Raw genomic sequence first — 22,753 nt, 5'->3', positions numbered from 1 at the left:
GACAGTCGTGATGTCACTTTCCTGGTAGAAAACATAGAGGAGCTCCACCAATCAGAGAGTACGTCGGGAGTAGTGACAGAACAACAATTCTTGGAGGTCGTCTCTGGCTTTGCTGCTGGGATACCTGCAAGCACTGCAATGGAATAGCCAAAAAGTATCTACCAATCAATGTCATCGTTGTTGTACTGGTTGTTACCAATGTCCATAATTGGTGGAGCTCCTCCCTGCCATCTATCGTGACTGGCTCATCCATTTTTTTCATCAGCCTTGATGTGTTTCCATTGGCTGAGCCTGATCCCAGGCATCCTGCCTGCCAGCTCTATAGAGGTACTACACTGTATCAGTTTGTAATCAAGCAAAAGTGTGTACCAGATATACCTGTTTATATATGTTTACACTTTGCCAATTAAAGAAAGGCATGTGCCATTATCTCATTTGGTTCTGATTGTATTTTATACCTGACAGGGAAAGGCAATTTTCCATATATGAACTTACTTGTATGCTAACTTTTAAAAACATTTTTTTAGCCCTTCCATTTTTCTCTTCCTTGTTTAAGGGTTTGGTTCATGTGAAGTGATTGGCTGACAGCGGTTACATCAGCCAGTCACCACAGATGGCCACTGGTTCTGACCTATTTTTCGCAAGATGTTTCCCGTTGATACCCTTGTGTTTAGACCTTTCTCTTCACACTTCTCATTGTGTTGTCACCTTTGAGTGCAGCAGATAACAAAACAAAGAGCTTCCAAGAAGATGAGGGCTGTCTGCTTAATCCTTTTCTACCTCACTGAAATTTGTAAGTGAAAAATCTAAATGATTAAATCGAAACATATTTTTAAATTTGCAACAACAAAAAAAAAACAAAAAAAACAAACAAAGATACACATTGAAAAACAGACTATTTCTAAACTTAGGAAGATATTTAATGCTGAAATATTCAAGAGAGGGAGAACACGGAATGATTTTCGTCCCCCCGCATAGATGTGATTCTCTTTCATATGTCATTTTTAATGCATTGTATTGCAAAATGTCATATGTGAAATAAGAAAATACCATCAGCACATTGCTACACCTGACGAAGACCGAAATGGTCGAAACGTTGTCACTGCTCACGGATTTTAGTTAAATAAAAATCACTTGGGAGCGTAATAGCAGTGTGGTAGTATTTTCTTATTTTGCATTATTCTTCTTTTTTTTACCAGGCACCTGTGCTAAATTTTGGATGCGCGTATGCCTTTATTATTGAAATGTCAGATGTACTCATAACTGTGATAATATAATGTGATAACTTTGTGCTTTTTCCAGATGGCCAGCTTTGGAAGAGTGTAGATCAGCCCGACGTGCTGGTGACAGCACAGCTTGGAGACACTGTGACCCTCCCATGTTTCTACTCTGCACAAGAAGTGCCCAATATCAACTGGTTCAAGCAGCCTCTTCGACAGAAGCCTCAGCTTGTAGCAATAATAATAAACTCTGAATCAGATGCTATATTTGTAAATGAGTTTAAAGACAACACACGCTTCAGTGCTAAAGCAGCAAAGGGGGTCTTTAATCTGATTGTGTCAGGAGTAGAGTCGTCTGATTCAGCAACATATTACTGCGCTATTTCGCGCTACAGTGAGATGAGCTTTGGAGATGGAACCACTTTAATGGTGACGGGTAAGTTTGAACCTTTATTACTTTTTCAATAGCTTAATTTGGTGTTGTCATTTGCCATTCTACAGTATAAAGTGCATGCTATGGATATGTTTATTATATATGTAAATATATTTTTTTATTTTATTTTTTATTTTGTTTTGTTTTTGGAGAAATGTTATTAAAAATATACCTGTGCAATTTTAAATGACCACCCATGAACCATCACGCTGATATTTATGACTTTATCAGACTCTGTTAAAGGTGATGTTTTAGTCAAACACAGGTCTGTAATTTTATATTTGCACCAATGCTCTGAAAGAAAATGATATTGAAGGACAATTTTTTATCATGTTGTTAACACTCCCATCACTCTGTATTCAATCTAATAGCATAGTGTATCTCATTACATAGTAAGCATGCATAATTTCAAAGGCTAAATATACTTTTATAATTATACTAGAATCTGCCATATGTTTCATTAATTTTTAAATATTTTTTTCAGTCATTCAACAAGCAGGCATTCAAACATGATTCTATAAATACCATAGCACAGATTTTGTATTTGTCTATTTTCTGAAGTTCCAGTTTGCATGTCTTTTTTTAGTGATAATAACTATAAGGTAAGGTAAGGTACTGTAATCTTTATTATCCCCGAGGGGCAATTTGTTGCTATTTCTGCCCTGGTGGAACATTGATTTATAAACTAATATTTAATTTCATACAATGGCAATAGTTTCTAGTATGGTATAATTGATCCTTTACAGTCTCATCTTTGCATGTTTTTGTGTATGCCGAACAGTTCTGAATTTATACACTGGAAGCATTTCCAAACACTGCCACAGCATTGGTTTGGGTCATAAAATCGTAAAACGTAAAATTGTCATAAAATTTAAGTGGGCGACATTTTTCACCCAACTGGAAGAAGCTTCCTTTTAGCTGCCGCGTCAAAGAACACGCGCTCGTTAACTTCTAACTGCACATTTTAAGCGAGGTTCCAAAATTTATATTCCATTGAATGGTGGTGGGGGGGGGCATGGTGGTCCGGCCTGGGCCTTTTCTATGTTCTGCCCGTGTCCGTGTGGTCCAGGTACTCCCGTTTCCACAGTCCAAACACGTGCAGGTAGGCTAATTGGAGACTAGATTGCCCATGGGTGTCAGTATCCTGCGATAGATTTGCAGATACATATTTTTTTATTTTATTTATTTTATTTAACCATTATTTAACCGGGAAAACCCAATTGAGATTGAAATCTCTTTTGCAAGGGGGACCTGACACGAAACACACAGTTACCCAACAAGACTTACACCTAACAAAATGTACAAACAATGGGAGGAAAGATTTTACTTTTTCCTTACAAACAGTAGGAAAAATATATTATTCTGTTACAAGTTCATCGCAGTTGCTTAATTGCTGGTACATAATACAGGAAGCTACAGTAATTACAAATTACACATGCATATCTTGTCTTAAAACTATGCTACGCATCCTATTTGCCTTGTGAGTGTAACCGAGTATATTCGGTAGACTCTTCTTAAGCAAATGCTCAAACCTAAATAATACCAAGTTAAGTCATACAATGTTTTCCAAAAGACAATTCTGTGTATTTTAATGAGTATGAACCTTTTACAGGGTCAGAGTCACACAGCAGGACAGTAGTACTGCAGCAGCCCGAGTCTGAGTCAATGCAGCCAGGAGACTCTGTGACTCTGCAGTGTACAGTACACACTGAGACCTGTGCAGGAGAACACAGTGTGTACTGGTTCAGACAGAGCACAGGAGAGTCCCCTCCAGGAATCATTTACACCCATGGAAACAGAAGTGATGAGTGCCAGAGGAGCTCTGGGGCTGTGTCTCCCACACAGAGCTGTGTCTACAACTTCCCCAAGAGGAACCTCAGCCCCTCTGATGCTGGGACTTACTACTGTGCTGTGGCCACCTGTGGGGAGATCCTGTTTGGGAATGGGACCAAGCTGAATGTTGAGGGTAAGCTCATTTAATCTCAAGTACGTTTCAATACCACACTTAATATTGGTCCATATTTGCAGTGCATCCAGGTATTGCAAAATGCTTAGATTCTAATGTATTTTTGATGTCATTACGTATCCACTTCATTTTTTAAATGCTTGGCAAATGTTTGTATTTCAGGAGGTGAATATGCTGCACAGTTATCCAGGTTTGTCTGGCTGTCAATCATAAGGACTGGAGTCCTGTGTTGCGTCTTGCCGATATTTATCCTGACCCATTGCAAAAAGGCATGAATAATAATGCTACTATGGGCTTTCATATCATTTAATCAGCCAGTGAGTCATATTCATAATAATATCTCCTTCTACCTATTCTTTTTCTTCTCCCTTATTATTATGATTGTTATTATTATCATCGTCATCATCACCATCACCATTATTATTATTATTGTTGTTATTGTTATTATTATTGTTATTTCCAAGACAGATTCCATATGCAAATAAACCAAGTGTATTAATCCTCATGTGCTGTTCTGATCATTTTCGCAAAAGCCTGGTTTTATGACACCTCAGACGCCTAATATTAAAAAAGTGGTACAATTCAAATGAACTGCAGTCATTTGAAATGGTTATGATTATGTTCATGATACTCTAAACTTTTTGTGCGAAGTCAGTTATTGAAACCCCACCCCTCCCACTATTACAAAGATTCACAAATATCATGATAACTCTCCTGATCATCTTTCACAGTGCTAACATAATTGCCATCATCATCATCATTGTAATCATCATCATCATCATCATCATCATCATCATCTTTTTAAATAACATTTTTTCCACCTTATTCCAAACAATAAACAAAATGATTTGAGTGTACAAATGTGACGAGTTTTTATTTATTTATGATTGTTCTGTGGTAAATAGTCTCAGACTACAGGAACGCTATCTCTGAAGGCAGTCTGAACAAGTTTCATCGAGCATTATGCTAAGGGTCTGTGACTGAGTTGGCTTGAATCGCTGCTTACAACTGACGCCCTACCCACACAAGATCACGTTTTGATTTGTCAGCAGAAGTGATAGGCCTGTGGTTTCTAAGCAAAGCACATCTCTAGAAATTGGGAGGACTGACCTCACTTCAGAATGTGGCTAGGCTTATGGTACCATAAGGTTTTGAGCTTGAATTGTATTCCAAGAAAACAAATAACTATATATATATATATATATATATATATAACAACCTATCCACATTTACACCGGAAATGAACATGCAGGTCTGAGTCAAGGTCACTTAGCAATGGATGTTTTTTTGGGGATGTTAATGTTGTCACACGCCCCCTAGTGTCTGGTGCTGGCAATGCACCCATTTTTGTGACCCTGTACTTTGGTACCGTTTAACAACAAAAAGTACACGGTCACAACCCTTCCTCAGAAAATTGCTCCATCCCCAGCATCAGACACTAGGGGACCCATTCTTCTGAATTTCACAAAAATGCCTGTATTTTGTGACCATGATTTACGCTATAATGTATTTTGTCAAATAGCCAAAATACAATTTGAACAGAAAGGACTGCAGGTAGTATGGTTGTGGAGGTGGTTTGGGTAACATGGGGGGAACCCTCAGCTAGGTTGAGAGAGAGAGAGAGCATACAAAAACTGCAATGTAGCCTACAAATCACTAATGTGTATGATTATTAGGCTGCATTGACTCTTCTGAGTGTGTACTGAACACTGCACCTGGAAATCTTAAGCTTCTTTGCAATTTCTTGCAGGGAATAACCTTCTTGCCACAAAACATTAATGTTTACTTGGCCCCGTACAACTAAGCCTAGCATTTTATTCTTTACCATACTTCTTGCAACTGTAATGCCTATTTTGCTTGCACTTGAGACTAAAAGTATTAGGATTCCTGTGGTTTAACAAAAAACCAAAAACCAAAAAAAAAAACTAAGGTAGATAATATTTAATTCAATTCAATTACTCAGTTCTACTGGTTGTTGCCAATATATTTCCTCATTGGTGGAGCTCCCCCCCGTCATCTCTATTGTGACTGGCTCATCCATATTTTATTAGTCTTGGTGTGTTTCCATTGGCCGGGCCTGATGTCAGGCATCCTGCCTGCCAAATTTATAGAGGGACTACGCTGTGTCAGTATGTAATCAAGCGAACGTGAAATGTAGACAAAAACTGTAGATATACCCGTTCACATATGTAACACTTTGCCAATTCAAGAAAAGCAGGTGCTGTTATCTTCTTCGATTCTGATTGTATTTTATCCCTGCCAAGCAAAGGCAGTTTAAATATATAAACGTATTTATGTAGCAACAGTTTCCTTAGTCCTTTTATTTTTCTCTTCCTGGTTTGAGAGCTTTGTTCATTTCAAACCCCTCCCAGTTAAGTCGGCCAATCATATCAGATGGTCACAGGCTCTGACCTACCTTTGCCACCAATCACGCTTAGATATTTGTGTATTTAGGCAATTCACTTCGCATTTATCATTCCGTTGTTACCTTCGAGTGCAGGTTCAGCAAAAAATACAAGGTGCTTTGAAGATGAAGGCTCTCTGCGTAACCCTTCTCCTCCTCTCCGAAGCGTGTAAGTGCAAGATCTAAACGACAGAATGTTTAGATAATCAGAACATTTTTTAAATGAGAAAATACATGACATTCACATTGAATACAGACTATTTTTGACCTTAGTATTCCAGGCTGATATTCAATAGAGACGTATTAAGAGAGGGAGAATTTGTAAGATGGCAGTGAGAAATGACTTTCATTCCTGCTCACGCATGTCATTGTCTTTCTTGTGTCATTTTTTTTTTGGTTTATTCATCAGGGAAAATGTACAATTTTAACATTAATTTCAGCAATTGAAATCTGATGAACTATAACAGATATAGCTAAAAACTCATTTCCATCCTGCTGTCTGTATTGTAAAATGTGATCTGTAATGGTAACTGAAATAATTTGAATGCTCTGTACCAGGATGTCCAAACTTATCCGAAAATGACCAGTGGGGCTGCAAGTCTTTGTTTTAGCCCAGCACCGAGACACTTGATTCTACTCATTAAGGTCTTGATTAAAGACCATGATTAGTTAATTAGTTAAGTCAGTTGGTGCAGTCCTTGCCCTTTTTGGATAAGATTGGACACCCTTGCTCTATGTCTTTTCCAGATGGTCTGCTTGGGAAGAATGTTGATCAGCCTTACGCGCTGGTGAGAGCTCAGCTTGGAGACACTGTGACTCTCCCATGTTTCCATGCTAAAGATTTTGTGTCCTGTGCCAGCTGGTTTAAGCAGAGTCTTGGAGAGAAGCCCCAGATTGTAGCAATAACAATGAACCCTGAATCAGATGCTATATTTTTCAATGAGTTTAAAGACAGCACGCGCCTCAGTGCTAAAGCAGCGAAGGGGAGCTTTAACCTGACTGTGTCACGAGTAGAGCTGTTGGATTCAGCAACATACTACTGCAGTATTACGCACTTCAATGAGATCAGCTTTGGAGATGGAGCTACTTTAATGGTGACGGGTAAATATGAATCTTAATTCCATGTTTTATACTTTTTTTCTTGCTCAGGATTTTTTTAAAGGTGAATTTAAATTTTTTTAAATCCTAAGAAAGCTGATCTTTTTTGTTTGTATGGTCACTCAAACTCTGCTTTGTGTATTCATGATTTGGTTAAGCATTAAGAAATATAGGTATATTAACATTTTTTATTATTGGTGATACTGTATGTTACAGTATTATTTTTTTAAAGTCATTTATACAAAGTCACAAATAGACATTTTCTTGTTATATGAATGGGCATATATGAATTAGAATACAGCTAATTGATATTACTAAGTTAATTGTTATAGTGTTAGTACAAAATCAAATGCTGCATTTGCCTTTCAAATTACAGAAATGGAAAAATTGATTGAATCCATCCAGGCAAATATCCTGATATATAATTTTAGTTATTAAACTGAATTCTTTAGGTCCAGAGTCACAAGGCAGGACAGTAGTACTGCAGCAGCCCGAGTCTGAGTCAGTGCAGCCAGGAGACTCTGTGACTCTGCAGTGTACAGTACACACTGAGACCTGTGCAGGAGAACACAGTGTGTACTGGTTCAGACAGGGCTCAGGAGAGCCCCCTCCAGGAATCATTTACACCCATGGAAACAGGAGTGATGAGTGCCAGAGGAGCTCTGGGGCTGTGTCTCCCACACAGAGCTGTGTCTACAACTTCCCCAAGAGGAACCTCAGCCTCTCTGATGCTGGGACTTACTACTGTGCTGTGGCCACCTGTGGGGAGATCTTGTTTGGGAATGGGACCAAGCTGGACTTTGAGGGTAAGCTCATTTAAATGTATGTATGATTTAATAGCACAGTTAATATTGATTCACATTTGTTATTTAATTAATAAGGAAAATATTTAGATGTTAACATAATGTTGATTGTAGCAACATCTCGATTTCATTTACAATATCCTAAACAAATTTTTATATTTCAGGAGGTGAATTATCCAGGCTTGTGTGGCTCTCGATCATACGGACTGGAGTTCTCTGCTGCATCTTGCCGATATTTCTCCTGACCTGCTGCAAAAAGGCATGAATAATAATGCTAATATGGGCTTTCATATCATTTAATCAGCCAGTGAGTCATATTCATAATAATATCTCCTTCTACCTATTCCTTTTCTTCTCCCTTATTATTATGATTGTATATTATTATCATCATCATCATCACCATCACCATTATTATTATTATTGTTGTTATTGTTATTATTATTGTTATTTACCAGACAGACTCCGTATGCAAATAAACCAAGTGTATTAATCCTCATGTGCTGTTCTGATCATTTTGGCAAAAGCCTGGTTTTGTGACGCCTGAGACGCCTGATGTTACTGAAACGATGTAACACAATTCAGATAACCTGCAATCATTTGAAATGGTTATGATTATGTTCATGATGCTCTTACCTTTTTGTACAAAGTCAGTTATCACAGAAAGACTTTTGGAATTTTACTTTAGTCTTAAACTGTAAATACAAGCCACATTTCTTACATGTGTAACTGCTCGCTCTTTGTGAAGGAGTCATATTCTGGCCAGTCTGAGGAATCAAGAGCAGTCTTAGTGAAAATATACCCTGTGAAAAAAAACCCAAAAAAACAATACACTGCTCCTCCAACATCTGAACAGAATTAATACACATTGCACACATAAGATAACGGTAGTTGGAAAACACAAATTAAAATAACAGTAATAATGCGTTATCACTGCTATTGCCATTGACCTTTGTTTAAGAGGCCAGATGACCAAGAACTCAAATAACCTTGCAGAGGCAGGCTAGTAAGTTGATTAGTGTGAAGACCAAGAAGGACTGTGGCCCATTCAGTCCGAGGTGTTACCATTCAGTCTGAGGTGTATGTCTGTTCCACCCAGCATTGTGGTCAAGTGGCAAAGACACATTTGTGCCACACAGGAATGTCCGTTCCTGTGTGGAACTTTCAGTATCACACTGTGGTTTTTTTTTCTTTTTCATGAAATGTATAGACTTTCTTGTACGCATCACACTGTACATGGAAAGGTCCCAGCGTTAAATGTCTGATCAGTATTCAAGTTTCATTTTGTCGAACCTTACCTCAAAGTAAAGAAAAATTTGGAATGCTGACACTAGTTGCTTGGAGCTAATTTAAGCTTCTTGAGCTTGCCAGTGCTGTGTCCAGTTCGAAAGAGCTCCAAGGAGCTTTTAGAGAAAGTAGGAACCTGTGTCAGGGAGTAATGTAGCCCCACTCCTCCCACTATTACAGAAATTTGCAAAAATCATGATAACTCATCATCTTTGTTGTCATCATTATTGTCATCAGCACCACCACCACCTCATCATCATCATCATGGTCGTCATCATCATCATCATCCTCTTATAACTTTCTTTTAACCTGATTCAAGACAATAAATGATCTGACGAAGTGACTTAAGCATAATAATGTGCTGAGTGTTTTATCGCTGTTCTGTGGTAAAAAGGTATTCTCGACTGCCAGCAGGCTATCTCTAAAGGACGTTTGAACAACTTTCAGCCAGCACAAAGTTAATGATCTGTGACTGAATTGGCTTCAGTCACTGCCTACAATTGGGGCTGTACCCACACAAGAACCCACAAGTAACTGGCCACTGGTTTCAAAGCAACGCACAACCCTGGAAATTGGGGAGACTTGATCTCAGAATGTCACCTTGGTCGGGCTCATGGTACCATTTTGAGCCTGACCAGTATGTCTCGAAAACAGGTAACAATGAAGCCATTTCCACTATTTAAAAATATTCATAAGCTGAGGCACACTTACGGTTGTGGAATCCAGTGAACACAAGTGGAACAGAATTATATATGTACTGTACAGCCACACTCACACAAGCAGAATCATACATGGGGTAGTTGGTGTTAAAAACATTATTGAATAATAAGGGCTCTATTTTCCAGTATCAGTGTTGTATGGCATACGGGTGCAGTCAATGGCTCGACTCGAGGACCACAAGCGAGGACCACACCGTGCAAAATGCATGACACACCTGGAAACAGGGCTGGGAGACACTGAGTTAGGTTGTCACTTTTTTTTTTTTCTCCTTCAAAAATTGAGTCTGAACAAATCTCCTAAAGAAGAGAATTCTGTTTGCATTTGTTTTCGAATTTTCTTCCGTCAGAATTGAAACTTTGAACATCGGACTACGTTAACGCTTGTTAAAACTGTACACGAACACATTCTTGATCACCTGGAACTTAAAGGGGCGTGAAACCCTCTGTTTTAGTCAGTCCCCACCTATCTATGCAGTTTGAATAAATGCTACAATGGAGCAGCGGTGAAGAGGAGGGAGTTGAAGAGAGGGGTGAGAGGATGGGGTGAGTTGGGGGCGAGTGTAGCTCCCATTCGGACTGTAGCCAAGTCAACTACGACATAAGATTGACTGTAATACTAACATCAGTTTGGCATTTTCCCAATACGATCATACATGACCGCATGGCGAAGTATACGTTAACCCTGAAACAAAACAAGAAAATCTCTCGCTAGCAAGCAGACAAAATGGGCGGAGCTGGGGTGCTGACTTGCTTGCGTAGGATTTTTAAATTAGATGTGTACCACGTCTATGTTACGGATGTGGGCTGTTTCAAAATGAAACTTTTCTTCTTCCTGTGGCAGTGCATGGCTATTTTCATGCAAAAAATACAGTGGTGTGGCTTAGTTATATTTTTGCTTTTCTTTACAATGGGACTGATGTGATGCATGAAATAGATACAAGATACTTGGCTTTAGAACACAAAAAACATGACTGAGCATTCATTACTCCTTTAATTTGACGCATTGCAAGAGAGAAGTGTACACACTCTGTAGTGAAATTTCACAGCTTCTGATCGCACTTCTGAAAAAGTGAAAATTATTACAATTTTGCCGGGTCTCCGCTATTCAAAGTATCTTACAGTGAGCACCATGGTAATGACATTCTGTGACCATCAGTAATTTGAAATAAATTATACAAGCCATACAGTCTTCTTTGCGTGAAAATTATCATTATATGTAGGCCTAGAAAAATACTGGACAAAGCAATACCAGTAATATGTGTTAGACTGCTCAATTATGTTGGTATGATCTAATACATATACAAATTTATAATGATTATCACTTTCTTAACTGAAATGTGTATTATTTCTACATTTTTGTTTCATGTTGATATGACTTTGATTACATATTACCTTTATTATACCAAAAAAAGAGAGATTGTCGCAAAATATATATTGCAATAATCATCAAACTCTGTTTATAAAGGCAGTCTTTCCATAATGTGTATGAGTACTGTAGCCTATGATCCACAAAATCCTGGCTTTTGAATAGGCTATGATCATGCAACAATTGCATTGGAAATGTCTTAAATTAGCAATCCACTGTATGAATCCCTGCACTTTCCACAGTAGCTGTGGTCTTAGCAGACGGGCAGCGAAAGGTGCAAATGGCAGACATGACTGACCCAAAAATTCAGACGAGCTGCATTAAAATTGTACTGTGCTATGCCTTATTGACTTATTGACACACCCCCCCGCAGCCGCACCTTCCCGCCCACTTTGGCCCGCAACGAGTCACAAAATTATCAACTGGCTCAGGCCCGTCAAAATCTGCGAGAAAAATGACCATTTCGCCAGCGCGACAGCTTGCAACACGCCGTGCTCCAGCCAGAATGCACAGCACTAAGAGCTGTATGAAGAACAATTTCAAAAACAGCACTGTATTACAGTGCAGGGCATACATTTGCCCTCAAATGACACCAGGTCCAATGTAAGAGCCCGCTTGGGGTGGGGCAGGATTCAGGGCCCATTATGGTTGTTTTGGAAATTGGCCCACTATCAGTAGCGGTGATCAACAGTAAAATACAGCAAAGAAGACAATGGCCCAATTTAGATTTCGTATTCCACTTCCTGACTGTTCAGCCACTGATTCAAGCTTCTGCTTTAGATTATTCCCTTTTGATATTTTGCCTTGTCTTTGGAGTTCAATAGTTCAGTTCAGTTGAGTCATATGAAATTTGCAGCTACATCTTGCTTGTTTAAAACAAGGCTTTATGACTTATGAACTGATTCCTTGTATGTTTGACTTTTAGTTGGCTTGAATTTTAATTTTCTTTTGAAGTACTCACACACACACACACACACATACACATACACACATCAACACATAAACATACAACACAACATGGACACAAACACAAACACACAAAAGTAAAAACTACACACAGACGCACACATACATACACACACATGCACACATACACACAGACGCTATACAGGTGTATACATATGTCTGATCAGTGATTAAATGAGCCAATCAGGGACACCCAGATGTTGAACTATTGGTTTGGTGGAAGACACACTTCTCCCTCCTCTAATCAAATCAAATAAAAATGTGCAGCACACAGATGGCAGTGCCCTCTTTTGGTTAAAATGCTGAACTGACATCCACACTCATCATCCTTTTCATTATATTGAAGTTGATATTGTGTATTTACAATAAGAAGAGGTCAAAGGTCAAGGGGACACACATCAAGGTTACACTGCATGAGCGCATCCCCGCCCCCTGATGTTCTGTACTAAGGCTGGTACAAAATGGAGTCAGAGGAATGTCCCAGCAGGGGTCACATGTCAGAAGGTGTAGTTTCCAATGTGTGATTATTCTCAATGTAAAACTTTCTGAAGAACTCCACATGATTGCAATACATAAGTAATAGTAATAATAATAACAATAATAATAATAATAATAATAATAATAATAATAATAACTGTTATTATTATTAGACCTTTATCAACCAGAATGGTCTGTTGAGAACAACTTGTCATTTACAGTGACAACCAGACAAGGTCATAATACATAAAATAAAAATGGAAATAATGACAAGGGTTTTCTTTGTTGCACTGAGGGTGTTCATTTACAGATCTTCGTCACCCAATAATTTGCCATATTGAATCAAATTGAGCCAATCAAATCTGCCTCTGACATGTGACCTCCTACGATTCAGTGAATCACTGGAAACTATTACCTCAAGTCTTCCTCTTATCAGTACAGTTTGAGTTTTACAGTGCAGAGGACAAGCAGGGTCTCAGGCAGAGGAGAGTCTCTAGAGGAGAGTTCAGATACAGTGATGCCACCACTCTGTGCTGTTCTTGTGCTTTTCAGCAAAGTCTGTAAGTGTATAACTGTTATTAACTTATAATCAGCCAAATGAACTCTACTCAAGGACCATATTTATGCAGATATTGATGGAATGTTTCTTTGTTTTTACTCCATTGTCAGTGATGCTGAAATATTGCTTTATGTTGCATTTCAGATGGCCTATTTGGGGAGAATGTTGTGCAGCCTGACGGTCTGGTGACAGCTCAGCTTGGAGAAACTGTGATGCTCCGGTGTTTTTTTAGAGATGTGCGAGATGCGCCCAATTTCAGCTGGTTAAAGCAGCCTCTTGGACAGAAGCCTCAGCTATTAGCAAGGATATGGAGCTATGAATCAGAAACTACATTTTACAGTGAGTTTAAAAACAGTAAACGCTTCAGTGCTAAAGCAGCGAAGGGGAGCTTTAACCTGACTGTGTCACGAGTAGAGCCGTCTGACTCAGCCACATACTACTGCAGTATTACAAGCTTCAAAGAGATCAGCTTTGGAGATGGAACCACTTTAATGGTGATGGGTAAATATGAAACTTGTTTTCTTTTATCATAGCCTTATTTATTTATGAAGCAAAAACGACCGTATTTATACAGAAATTGACTGAATGTTTCTTTGTTTTTACTACATTGTCAGTGATGCTGAATTATTGCTTTCTGTTGGATTTCAGATGGCCTATTTGGGGAGAATGTTGTTCAGCCTGAAGCGCTGGTGACAGCTCAGCTTGGAGAAACTGTGATGCTCCCGTGTTTTTTTCCTGTGCAAGTTGAGCCCAGTTTCAGCTGGTTTAAGCAGCCTATTGGACAGAAGCCTCAGCTATTAGCAAGGATACGGAACTATGAATCAGATCCCACATTTTACAATGAGTTTAAAAACAGTAGACGCTTCAGTGCTAAAGCAGCGAAGGGGAGCTTTAACCTGACTGTGTCACGAGTAGATTCGTTTGATTCTGCAACATACTACTGCGCTATTACACAGTTCAGAAAGATCAGCTTTGGAGATGGAACTACTTTAATGGTGATGGGTAAATATGAAACTTGTTTTCTTTTACCATAACCTTATTTAATTATGAATCAAAAAGGACCATATTTATACAGAAATTGACTGAATGTTTCTTTGTTTTTACTCCATTGTCAGTGATGCTGAAATATTGCTTTATGTTGGATTTCAGATGGCCTATTTGGGGAGAATGTTCTTCAGCCTGACGGTCTGGTGACAGCTCAGCTTGGAGAAACTGTGATGCTCCCGTGTTTCTTTACTGTGCAAGTTGCATCCAATTTCAGCTGGTATAAGCAGCCTCTTGGAGAGAAGCCTCAGCTGTTAGCAAGGATATGGAGCTATGAATCAGATCCCACATTTTACAATGAGTTTAAAAACAGTAAACGCTTCAGTGCTAAAGCAGCAAAGGGGAGCTTTAACCTGACTGTGTCACAAGTAGAGCTGTCGGATTCAGCCACATACTACTGCGCTATTACACCCTACAAAGAGAACAGCTTTGGAGATGGAACCACTTTAATGGTGACAGGTAAATATGAAACTTGTTTTCTTTTTCCATAGCCTTATTTATTTATGAAACAAAAACAGTACAGAAACTCATCTTTGCATTGTTTTTGTCTCTGCCGAACATTTCTGAGTTTATACACAAGGAGCATTTCCAACACTGCCACAGCATTAGTTTGGGTCATAAAATTGTCATAAAATTGAAGCAGTCGACATTTTCACCCAACTGGAAGGGTCTTCCATGCATCTCCCATGTTAAAATATACACTCGTTAAATCTTGTTTAATTATACATTCTAATGGAAGGCTGCAAAATTTACATGCAAGAGGCAATTAATTTAATTGACCTCGTCCTTATACCCTTAGAGAAATAAGTGTTAAGTGCTTAGAATAACATGCTAACATAGAGATATAATAAAATAAAAAATAAAAACTTGAATAGGTATTTAGAGTAAAGAATGGCAGACATGCTGGTCTGTTTTTCCTTATGATGTACTGTAATGTAGGAAAACATAACACGCCACTGTAAGTTTATCTCACTTGCATGGATGCTCACATGATACAGTAAGCTACACATACACATTTTGAGTTAAATCATGCCCCTCTTCATATCTGTTTTGTGAGAGTAACTGATTATAATTGGTGGACTCATCTTAAGCTATTGGTATAACCTACAAATAATACCAAGTAATATTTATACAAAACTTATCCAGTACTCTACAATGGACAATTTTGTATTGCACTGAAATGAGAATTAAACTTTTACAGGGTCAGAGTCACTCAGCAGGACAGTAGTACTGCAGCAGCCCGAGTCAGTGCAGCCAGGAGACTCTGTGACTCTGCAGTGTACAGTACACACTGAGACCTGTGCAGGAGAAAACAGTGTGTACTGGTTCAGACAGGGCTCAGGAGAGTCCCCTCCAGGAATCATTTACACCCATGGAAACAGGAGTGATGAGTGCCAGAGGAGCTCTGGGGCTGTGTCTCCCACACAGAGCTGTGTCTACAACTTCCCCAAGAGGAACCTAAGCCCCTCTGATGCTGGGACTTACTACTGTGCTGTGGCCACCTGTGGGGAGATCCTGTTTGGGAACGGGAGCAAGCTGCACTTTGAGGGTAGGCTAAAAATAACTGACATAGTCAGTGAAAGCACCATTTTAGTGCTTTCAGATTTTTTAAAAAGTTCAGTCTTTTTTTTCTTCTTCCGAGGCTAGGTCTAAATGAGTATCAAATAATTTCAACCAGTAGAACATACATACTTCATCTGACATTATTTGATGACTGTATAATATTCCCTAATTTATTTTTATGTTGCTAGATATCAGTTGTTTATTGTTGCTCTTTGTGATTCTATTTGTGATGCAGATTAGCTCGCTGGGCAGGTTATCACTGTCAGTGTCTTATTAACCCTTTGAAGGTTTATAAAAATGTTTTGTAGGTTGTTTGTGACTTAAAAAAAAAAAAAATTCTATAGTCAGTATTCCAGAACTCCATTAGTTTCATTGATCAGTAGTGATTGTTACATCAGCATTAAATTGTTCAGTTTAGTCACAATCTAATCACATATGATATTTGTGATCTCACATCTCACAAGGTTAATATTGCTCATGAATGGCGCTATACTAAATTATGTTTTAAAATATCAGGGAATGGACATCTTCCTCTTTATTGCTTGGCGGGAGCTTTGACGTTGAGCATGGTCCTAAATATTGTCCTCGCTCTGAACAGGAGAAAAAACTGTGAGACCTGCAAAGGTAAGAGAAAAATTAATCAATGTGTGCTATAAGCCACAAGGTTGTTGTTGTTGTTTTTTTTTTTTTTTTACAATGTATTTACTATAGAATATTTGGTCAATCAAATCAGACTAGTGTAAAACATACAGGATCATAAAACTCAATATCATAAAGGATGTCAAACTAAAAATGTGCACTGTGTTTAGTGTTTGTGTAAAATAATTGGTTTAGGGTTAGGGTTGAGGTTGGCAATGAATTTGTCATGTAAGGCCATTTCATAAATAGCATGCAGAAATGCGTACAGAAACTTCACCTTGCTCTACAGAACTGTTGCATACAGTCGGGGGGCAGTTCTGTAAAACAAGGTGAAGTTGCTCCATTGGTGCAGATGGCTGTCCCCCTCTACCTCTACTTATGTGCAACATATGCACACATACAGTATTACATGTAAAAGCAAGCCAGATCTCACTTGAATTTATCACACTTCAGCTTCTGATATTGACGCCTATATTATACACTGGTTTTATGTTTTTTTGTATTTGTGTTTGGTATCCAGCTGGCCCTAAAATTATAGACACAACAGCTGTGATGTGACAAACCCTTGATTATGAAAATAAAATTGCTCTTAAGCTAACGGCAGTAAAAAAAAGTCTAGAATAAATATAATTTTCTGGCCTCCAAACAAATTGAAGTATTTTTCAAGTGATGTGAAATTGCCGTTAAAGCCTATCCCTTTTCCCCATTGAAAGATATATGCATAAAATATATACTCCCTTCATATATATATATATAATATATATATATATATATATTATATATATATTAATATATATATATATTTATTATTATTATTAATATATTACTATATTAAAAACACAACTACTACTACTGCTATGAATAATAATAATAATAATAATAATAATAATAATAATAATAATAATAATAATAAGAAGAAGAAGATGATGATGAAGAAATAGCTTTCTTATTTGATTATACATCCTTAAAAATCACCGCATATATTATTTGCGTAATTAATTTCAGACAACTTCCAGTGGTTAAAATCATATTTTACTGAAACAGGGTCTGCATCAAACAACCAGATGTCCAGAGAAGACTTGTCAAGAAAACAGGTACAAATATCATGTTGTGACATGTAGTACATTTTTAAAAACTAAAATAGACTATTTCTGTGGCGAAAACACTGTTAAATGGTAAGAATGGGGAATAATCATGTCTGTTGCATCCTTTTAGTGTCAAGAGGAGGCAATGAATTACGCTGCATTGAATTTCACCACCAAGAAACCCAAAGTGAGGAGGAACAAGAGGGAAGCGGAGAAAGAAACGGTTTACTCAGACATGAGATTTGGAGACCGCGAGTGAAACTTTCCATGAAGAATTCATCACAAGAATGATCGCCGTTTATCGAACATTTCCTCACTAGCATTGGTGAACATTATACTATGGGGCTGTAAATGAGATACTTATGGTCTTGTTTTTTTAGACTAAGAGCCCCTTTGAGCTGTGCTTGTCAATAGCTGTGCACTTGCTTAAATTAATCTGTTTTTCAAAATAAATGAAGTAAAATATGTAAAAAGTGTTCGCTGATGTGCCTGTGTTCTGACGTGAAAACATCAGTTAAATGTTGCTTAGTGTTGCTTAATCTTGCTCAGTCAGCTTAAGGCAGCCATGTAGTACAATGGTTAGGGAACAGAATGAGTAACCTGATTCTGAGGTGATGCACTGCCCTTACCCTTAAGAAAGGCCATTAACCCAAATGTCTTCAGTCTGTATTGAGCAGTATAAAATAAAACTGTGTGCACTTATAAAATTGTGTAAGTCACTCTGTGTAAAGGTGCCCTAACCCTGCTAAATGTTAAACAGAGATGGGAGTAAATCATTAGGACTTCAAAACAATGCCAGACTGTTGATGTGTCATCAATGATTCGCTGATTCAAAATAATTGTAGTGTTTTGCAATGTAGACGTTTTGTTGTTCAGAAGAAGTCAGGGATGAAGGTAGGCAGCTGATCATTTATTTCGAGGCTCACAGGCATAGTTTCAGCTGGGGAAAGTTTCCAACTATTTCCCCAACTGTTTATGAAAGGTCAAATTCTGTCCCTACCACTTTTCATAGGACACAATAGTCATCACACAGTGGTGTGCAATACTTTGGCCACTGCTGGTCAAATTGCATGTCTTGATGATTTGATTAATGAAAAGAAACACCGTTCTGTCTATCCCATCCCTATCCCAGCTGAGAATGGGCTGCCCCTCTATCGCCCTGTTCCTCCTGAGACTTCTTTCCATGGGGAATTTTTTTTTTTGCCTCCATCCAGTTTTTAAATTTTTTAAATTTTTTAACCTCCATTGCTCCTTGGAGATCCAGGCCTAGTTTTGCCAAATTTTTATTTCTGGTTCCGATGTAAGCATTTTTATGTCACTGCCTCCCACCACAAATAAAACTGAATTGAATTGACTTGAGAAGATAGCACAAGATTAACTTACGGCCTGATGAGTCACCCAATTTTTGAGACCTTTTCAAAAAAGTATTTCTGGATCAAATGGAAGGGTATCCAAACGTTTACGCATGTCACATTTACTGTTTTACGTCTTTCAATTTATTAAATTTACCAAGAACAAATAGTTATTAAAATCAAGAGAAATATGTCATGCACCCTGCAGAGGCTGTGTTAACTTACTTTCACTTAGCGATCCATGCTCCTGCATGTTTTAGAACAGCTGGACATGCTTTCTGAAGGCTAGGCCTCTTGCTAGCAGAGCCCTCCCTGTACCTTCAGAAACAAAAGCACTTCCTGTATGCACAGCGACAGCTTTCTTGCGTTCTCAATTATTGATGCTGTGCTGTATGTTTTAGAACAACTGGGCACATGTTCAGACACAATGACTCAGTGGCAGATTCCTTCCTGTGTACAGGGACAGACCATGAACAGACTCCCACATGTTCATGCACTTCCTGCTGAGAAGCCTGTCAGGTGTTCACAGGGGCCGATAATCTAGAGAACAAGGGGAGAATAATGCCCTTACCCAGGCTGGACATACTACTGTAACAAGAGTAATTATATATACATGTGAGTGGTGTTTTATTCAATGTGTTGATTAAGATCGCAAACATTGGAATTGCTTATTGTCATTGAAAGCTTTTGCACACAGCTCTCATTTTCATTACCAGCGAAATGAGTTTGTTTGTTTCAAACTGCTCTATTGTGGTGACAGGGGAGGTTCACTCACATTTTTCACTCACAGCCTTATACATTCAGCTCTACACACACCAGAGCTGCACAGGAAGACTAACCTGCTGCACAGAGCTGTGTTCACACCTCCCCCTCTAAGCGCTGAAACCACACTGACGGTTCGATCAACTTCACACCTCAGACCACCTTTCCATTACAACAGACCAGAAAAGAGAGGCCTAGAAGTGCACTTATATTTCAAAAGAAAAATACTAATAATCTGTCTCCGAGTTTCCAAATACAGCACACAAATTGCAGTGACAAAAGGTCTGTATTGCTCCCTATTGTTAAAGAGGCCTTTTCACTTTTCTGTCCTATATTCATCATCATTTGCATGTTTTATGATGTTGCTTCTTATGTTGGCCTTACACTAGGGGACTTCTAGACAACTAAAGTCTGACACACACTCACATTGGCTGTTGGCAGTGTAGGATTATAAAGTGCACCGGTGACCATAACAAACCTTCTTAACCAAGAATAAAAAAAAAACTTATGATAATATTAAACATGGTTGATGCTATCGGAATGGTCAAGATGAGAAAGAGACTGTCACAAACTCTGTTGGAGGCGTCTTAATGCAGTCTCATACTAAATATGAGTCACGACTGGAGCGTGCCCCGACTGGGGTGAGACTGGCACGATTTGCATGTAAAAAAATGCATGTAGTTCAGAGTTTTAACAGTAGGGTGCAGCACAGCGCAGTCGTGCATCATTTATATATATATATATATATTTTATATATATATATGATGTTATGACCTCCATATTATGCTGATGGAAAATTCTGATATTAACATCTGAAAGTTTTAGGGTTCAAACCATGTTCATCTGATTGTGCTGATTTGGATGTATATAAACACTTTGTGCACAAATTTTTTGATAAACCAGGTGCATAAAATGGCCAGTAAAGTGCAACAATAGCATTCAAATATATGTGACGTTCAATAAGTGACAAAAAAAAAAAAAAAGAAATTACTGAAGTGATGTGATGAAGTTTTTCTGCACAAATCAGATGCATTGAAACACAGAGCATCTAAATCATTTCCCTCCTTTTCCCGCCCTGATGATGCATTCCATGGTCATGTGACCAATTGTAGCGTCAGGGATCTTAAGAAAGTTCTTGACTCATTCAGGCCCTGCAGTCTGCATAATGAATGTGTGTGCTGAGTAAGGTGAGGAGTGGAATGGATTCATATAAAACAATCTTTGAATCATGGGGCGTTTTATTTACTGTAACCGACTACGAGTGCATTGGTGAGGGAGAAGGGTGTGTGTGTGTGTGTGTGTGTGTGTGTGTGTGTGTGTGTGTGTGTGTGTGTGTGTGCGTGTGTGTGTGCGTGTGTGTGTGGGTGTGTGTTTTTCAGAAACTCACCACCAAAGAGAAGTCAGTATTAATTATAGTCTGGTACTGTTTTTGTTTCCTGTTTATAACCTCTTTCCCTTTGATAGCATGCTAGAGATCACGCTCTGAGACCTGCTTGCTGGACTGAGGGGGTTTTTGCACAATGCTGGAGGTGCAGCTCTCTCTGTGTTTTGGTCTGACTCTCTGGCCACTGACTCAAAACAAAACCTCTGTTCTCAGCCTTTGTGGTTTCCTCTGCATGCACCCATTTCATACGTCACCTAGTACCTCCTCCCCACGCCCCCACCCCACCTCTCCACCTCCCCATCTCTCTCTCTCTCTCTCTCTCATCTCCTGTGGTACTTCAGAGGGGGCAGAGCTATTTGTGCTCTTTTGAGTAATCATAAATTACATGCTCATTTTTAAAGAGGAATAATACATTATCCCAGTGCTCAGATCGGAGGGCTTTCATGAATCCTACACAAACAATCTGGAAGCTTTCTATTCAAGGTCTTTCTTCAGCCATTTTGTTAACTTTCACCAACCTCAAGCCACCCTGTTTCTACAATAGGGTGTTCAACCATGTTACGAATGTAAACATTTTGATTCAATTCTTGATGAAGATTAGTATCCAAAGACTCTTTATTGATTTATTTACCCTTGTAGCCCTTGTGATGCAGTGCTGGGGGTGGCCACTCTGTCGCGTCACAAATAAAAGACACGTATGAGCAAGGCCCTTTAATAAGGCCCAGTGATCAGGCAATGGGGAGCAGCTGGCCTAATTACAATGAGCCACACCTGCCTGTGAGAAGGGCCGGTGCTGTCCATGGTGCTGCAGCTCTCCCAGGTTGATGGAATGCCTGGATGCTGGAGGGACAGCACACCATCACCCTTCCTGGCATCACAACCTGCACACTGCAGTCTCCTCACATAACTCCTCTAGTCCACACTCTGGGAACTCTACCTATACCTAACGCATAAAATCCAGCATGATGCTTTGTTGTAATGAATAGGCTCAAAAATGTGGGCCTTTAATTCTGAAACGCTACACAATTCACACCTGGGCAACTGCAATAGGATATGAAATCACATAGCCTGGAAAATTTCACTCGCTGTTAAAGCAACATCTAAATCAGTTTAACAAAATATCTACTACGGCGACGAGATCAGAATCCCACCCCTGTTCACCTACGGGCAGTGCTGACCCCTACTGTCCCGTTCCACAGCAGGGACATTGAGCACCATGAACAGTGCTGGCAGGACCAGGAGAAACTTCAGCGCCCTGCTCTCCACTGAAACCTGGACAGCTCCATGAGGGCCAATTATTGAATAAGGCAGCCAATAGCTCTATGGACATCACATGACACGATCTGTGCACACACAATGAACTGTACTATTCGAAGCACACGCACGCACACACAAGTGTACCCACACACATACTGTGCTTCGCTCACACACACACACATACACACATGCATATTAGCACATATACATATCCACATCAATACATGAACATATAACAAGGCTTGCACACAACCACAGACAGACACACACACACACACGCGCACACACATGAACACACCCACAAGCAAACACACATCCAAACATATGCATGCAAACACACACATGCAAGTATATACACACACGCACACATAA

The 22,753-nt window shown here is 39.0% G+C and overlaps 2 protein-coding genes across 13 annotated transcripts in view; both read left to right on the top strand.

Annotated features, from left to right (window-relative positions):
- Positions 1 to 626: 626 nt before the first annotated feature.
- The window catches only part of LOC135249948 (immunoglobulin kappa light chain-like), a 68,802-nt gene continuing 46,675 nt past the window's right edge, over positions 627 to 22,753 (top strand). Inside the window, exons 1-6 of one of the 6 annotated variants that reach the window (XM_064325676.1) lie at positions 627 to 793; positions 1,303 to 1,656; positions 3,266 to 3,619; positions 16,419 to 16,526; positions 17,586 to 17,635; positions 17,757 to 18,333. In XM_064325676.1, coding sequence (XP_064181746.1) covers positions 751 to 793; positions 1,303 to 1,656; positions 3,266 to 3,619; positions 16,419 to 16,526; positions 17,586 to 17,635; positions 17,757 to 17,885 — 1,038 coding nt within the window. In that variant the 5' untranslated portion in view covers positions 627 to 750 and the 3' untranslated portion in view covers positions 17,886 to 18,333. Of the gene's footprint in view, positions 794 to 1,302; positions 1,657 to 3,265; positions 3,620 to 3,781; positions 4,123 to 7,573; positions 7,928 to 8,088; positions 8,421 to 16,418; positions 16,527 to 17,585; positions 17,636 to 17,756; positions 18,334 to 22,753 lie in introns of those variants that run through there. The other 5 variants (XM_064325677.1, XM_064325681.1, XM_064325682.1 and 2 more) reach the window with 5 other exon arrangements.
- LOC135249938 (uncharacterized) overlaps positions 4,516 to 22,753 on the top strand; it is a 48,823-nt gene continuing 30,585 nt past the window's right edge. For 6 of the 7 annotated variants that reach the window (XM_064325650.1, XM_064325649.1, XM_064325653.1 and 3 more), the window contains exons 1-4: positions 13,196 to 13,296; positions 13,440 to 13,796; positions 13,944 to 14,297; positions 14,445 to 14,798. In XM_064325650.1, the coding sequence (XP_064181720.1) occupies positions 13,254 to 13,296; positions 13,440 to 13,796; positions 13,944 to 14,297; positions 14,445 to 14,798 (1,108 nt within the window). In that variant the 5' untranslated portion in view covers positions 13,196 to 13,253. Of the gene's footprint in view, positions 6,193 to 6,770; positions 7,125 to 13,195; positions 13,297 to 13,439; positions 13,797 to 13,943; positions 14,298 to 14,444; positions 14,799 to 22,753 lie in introns of those variants that run through there. The other variant, XM_064325651.1, reaches the window with a different exon arrangement.

This window comes from Anguilla rostrata, chromosome 3 (genome assembly GCF_018555375.3).
Source record: "Anguilla rostrata isolate EN2019 chromosome 3, ASM1855537v3, whole genome shotgun sequence".
Lineage (NCBI taxonomy): Eukaryota > Metazoa > Chordata > Actinopteri > Anguilliformes > Anguillidae > Anguilla > Anguilla rostrata.
This window is presented reverse-complemented; position numbering and strand designations above follow the sequence as displayed.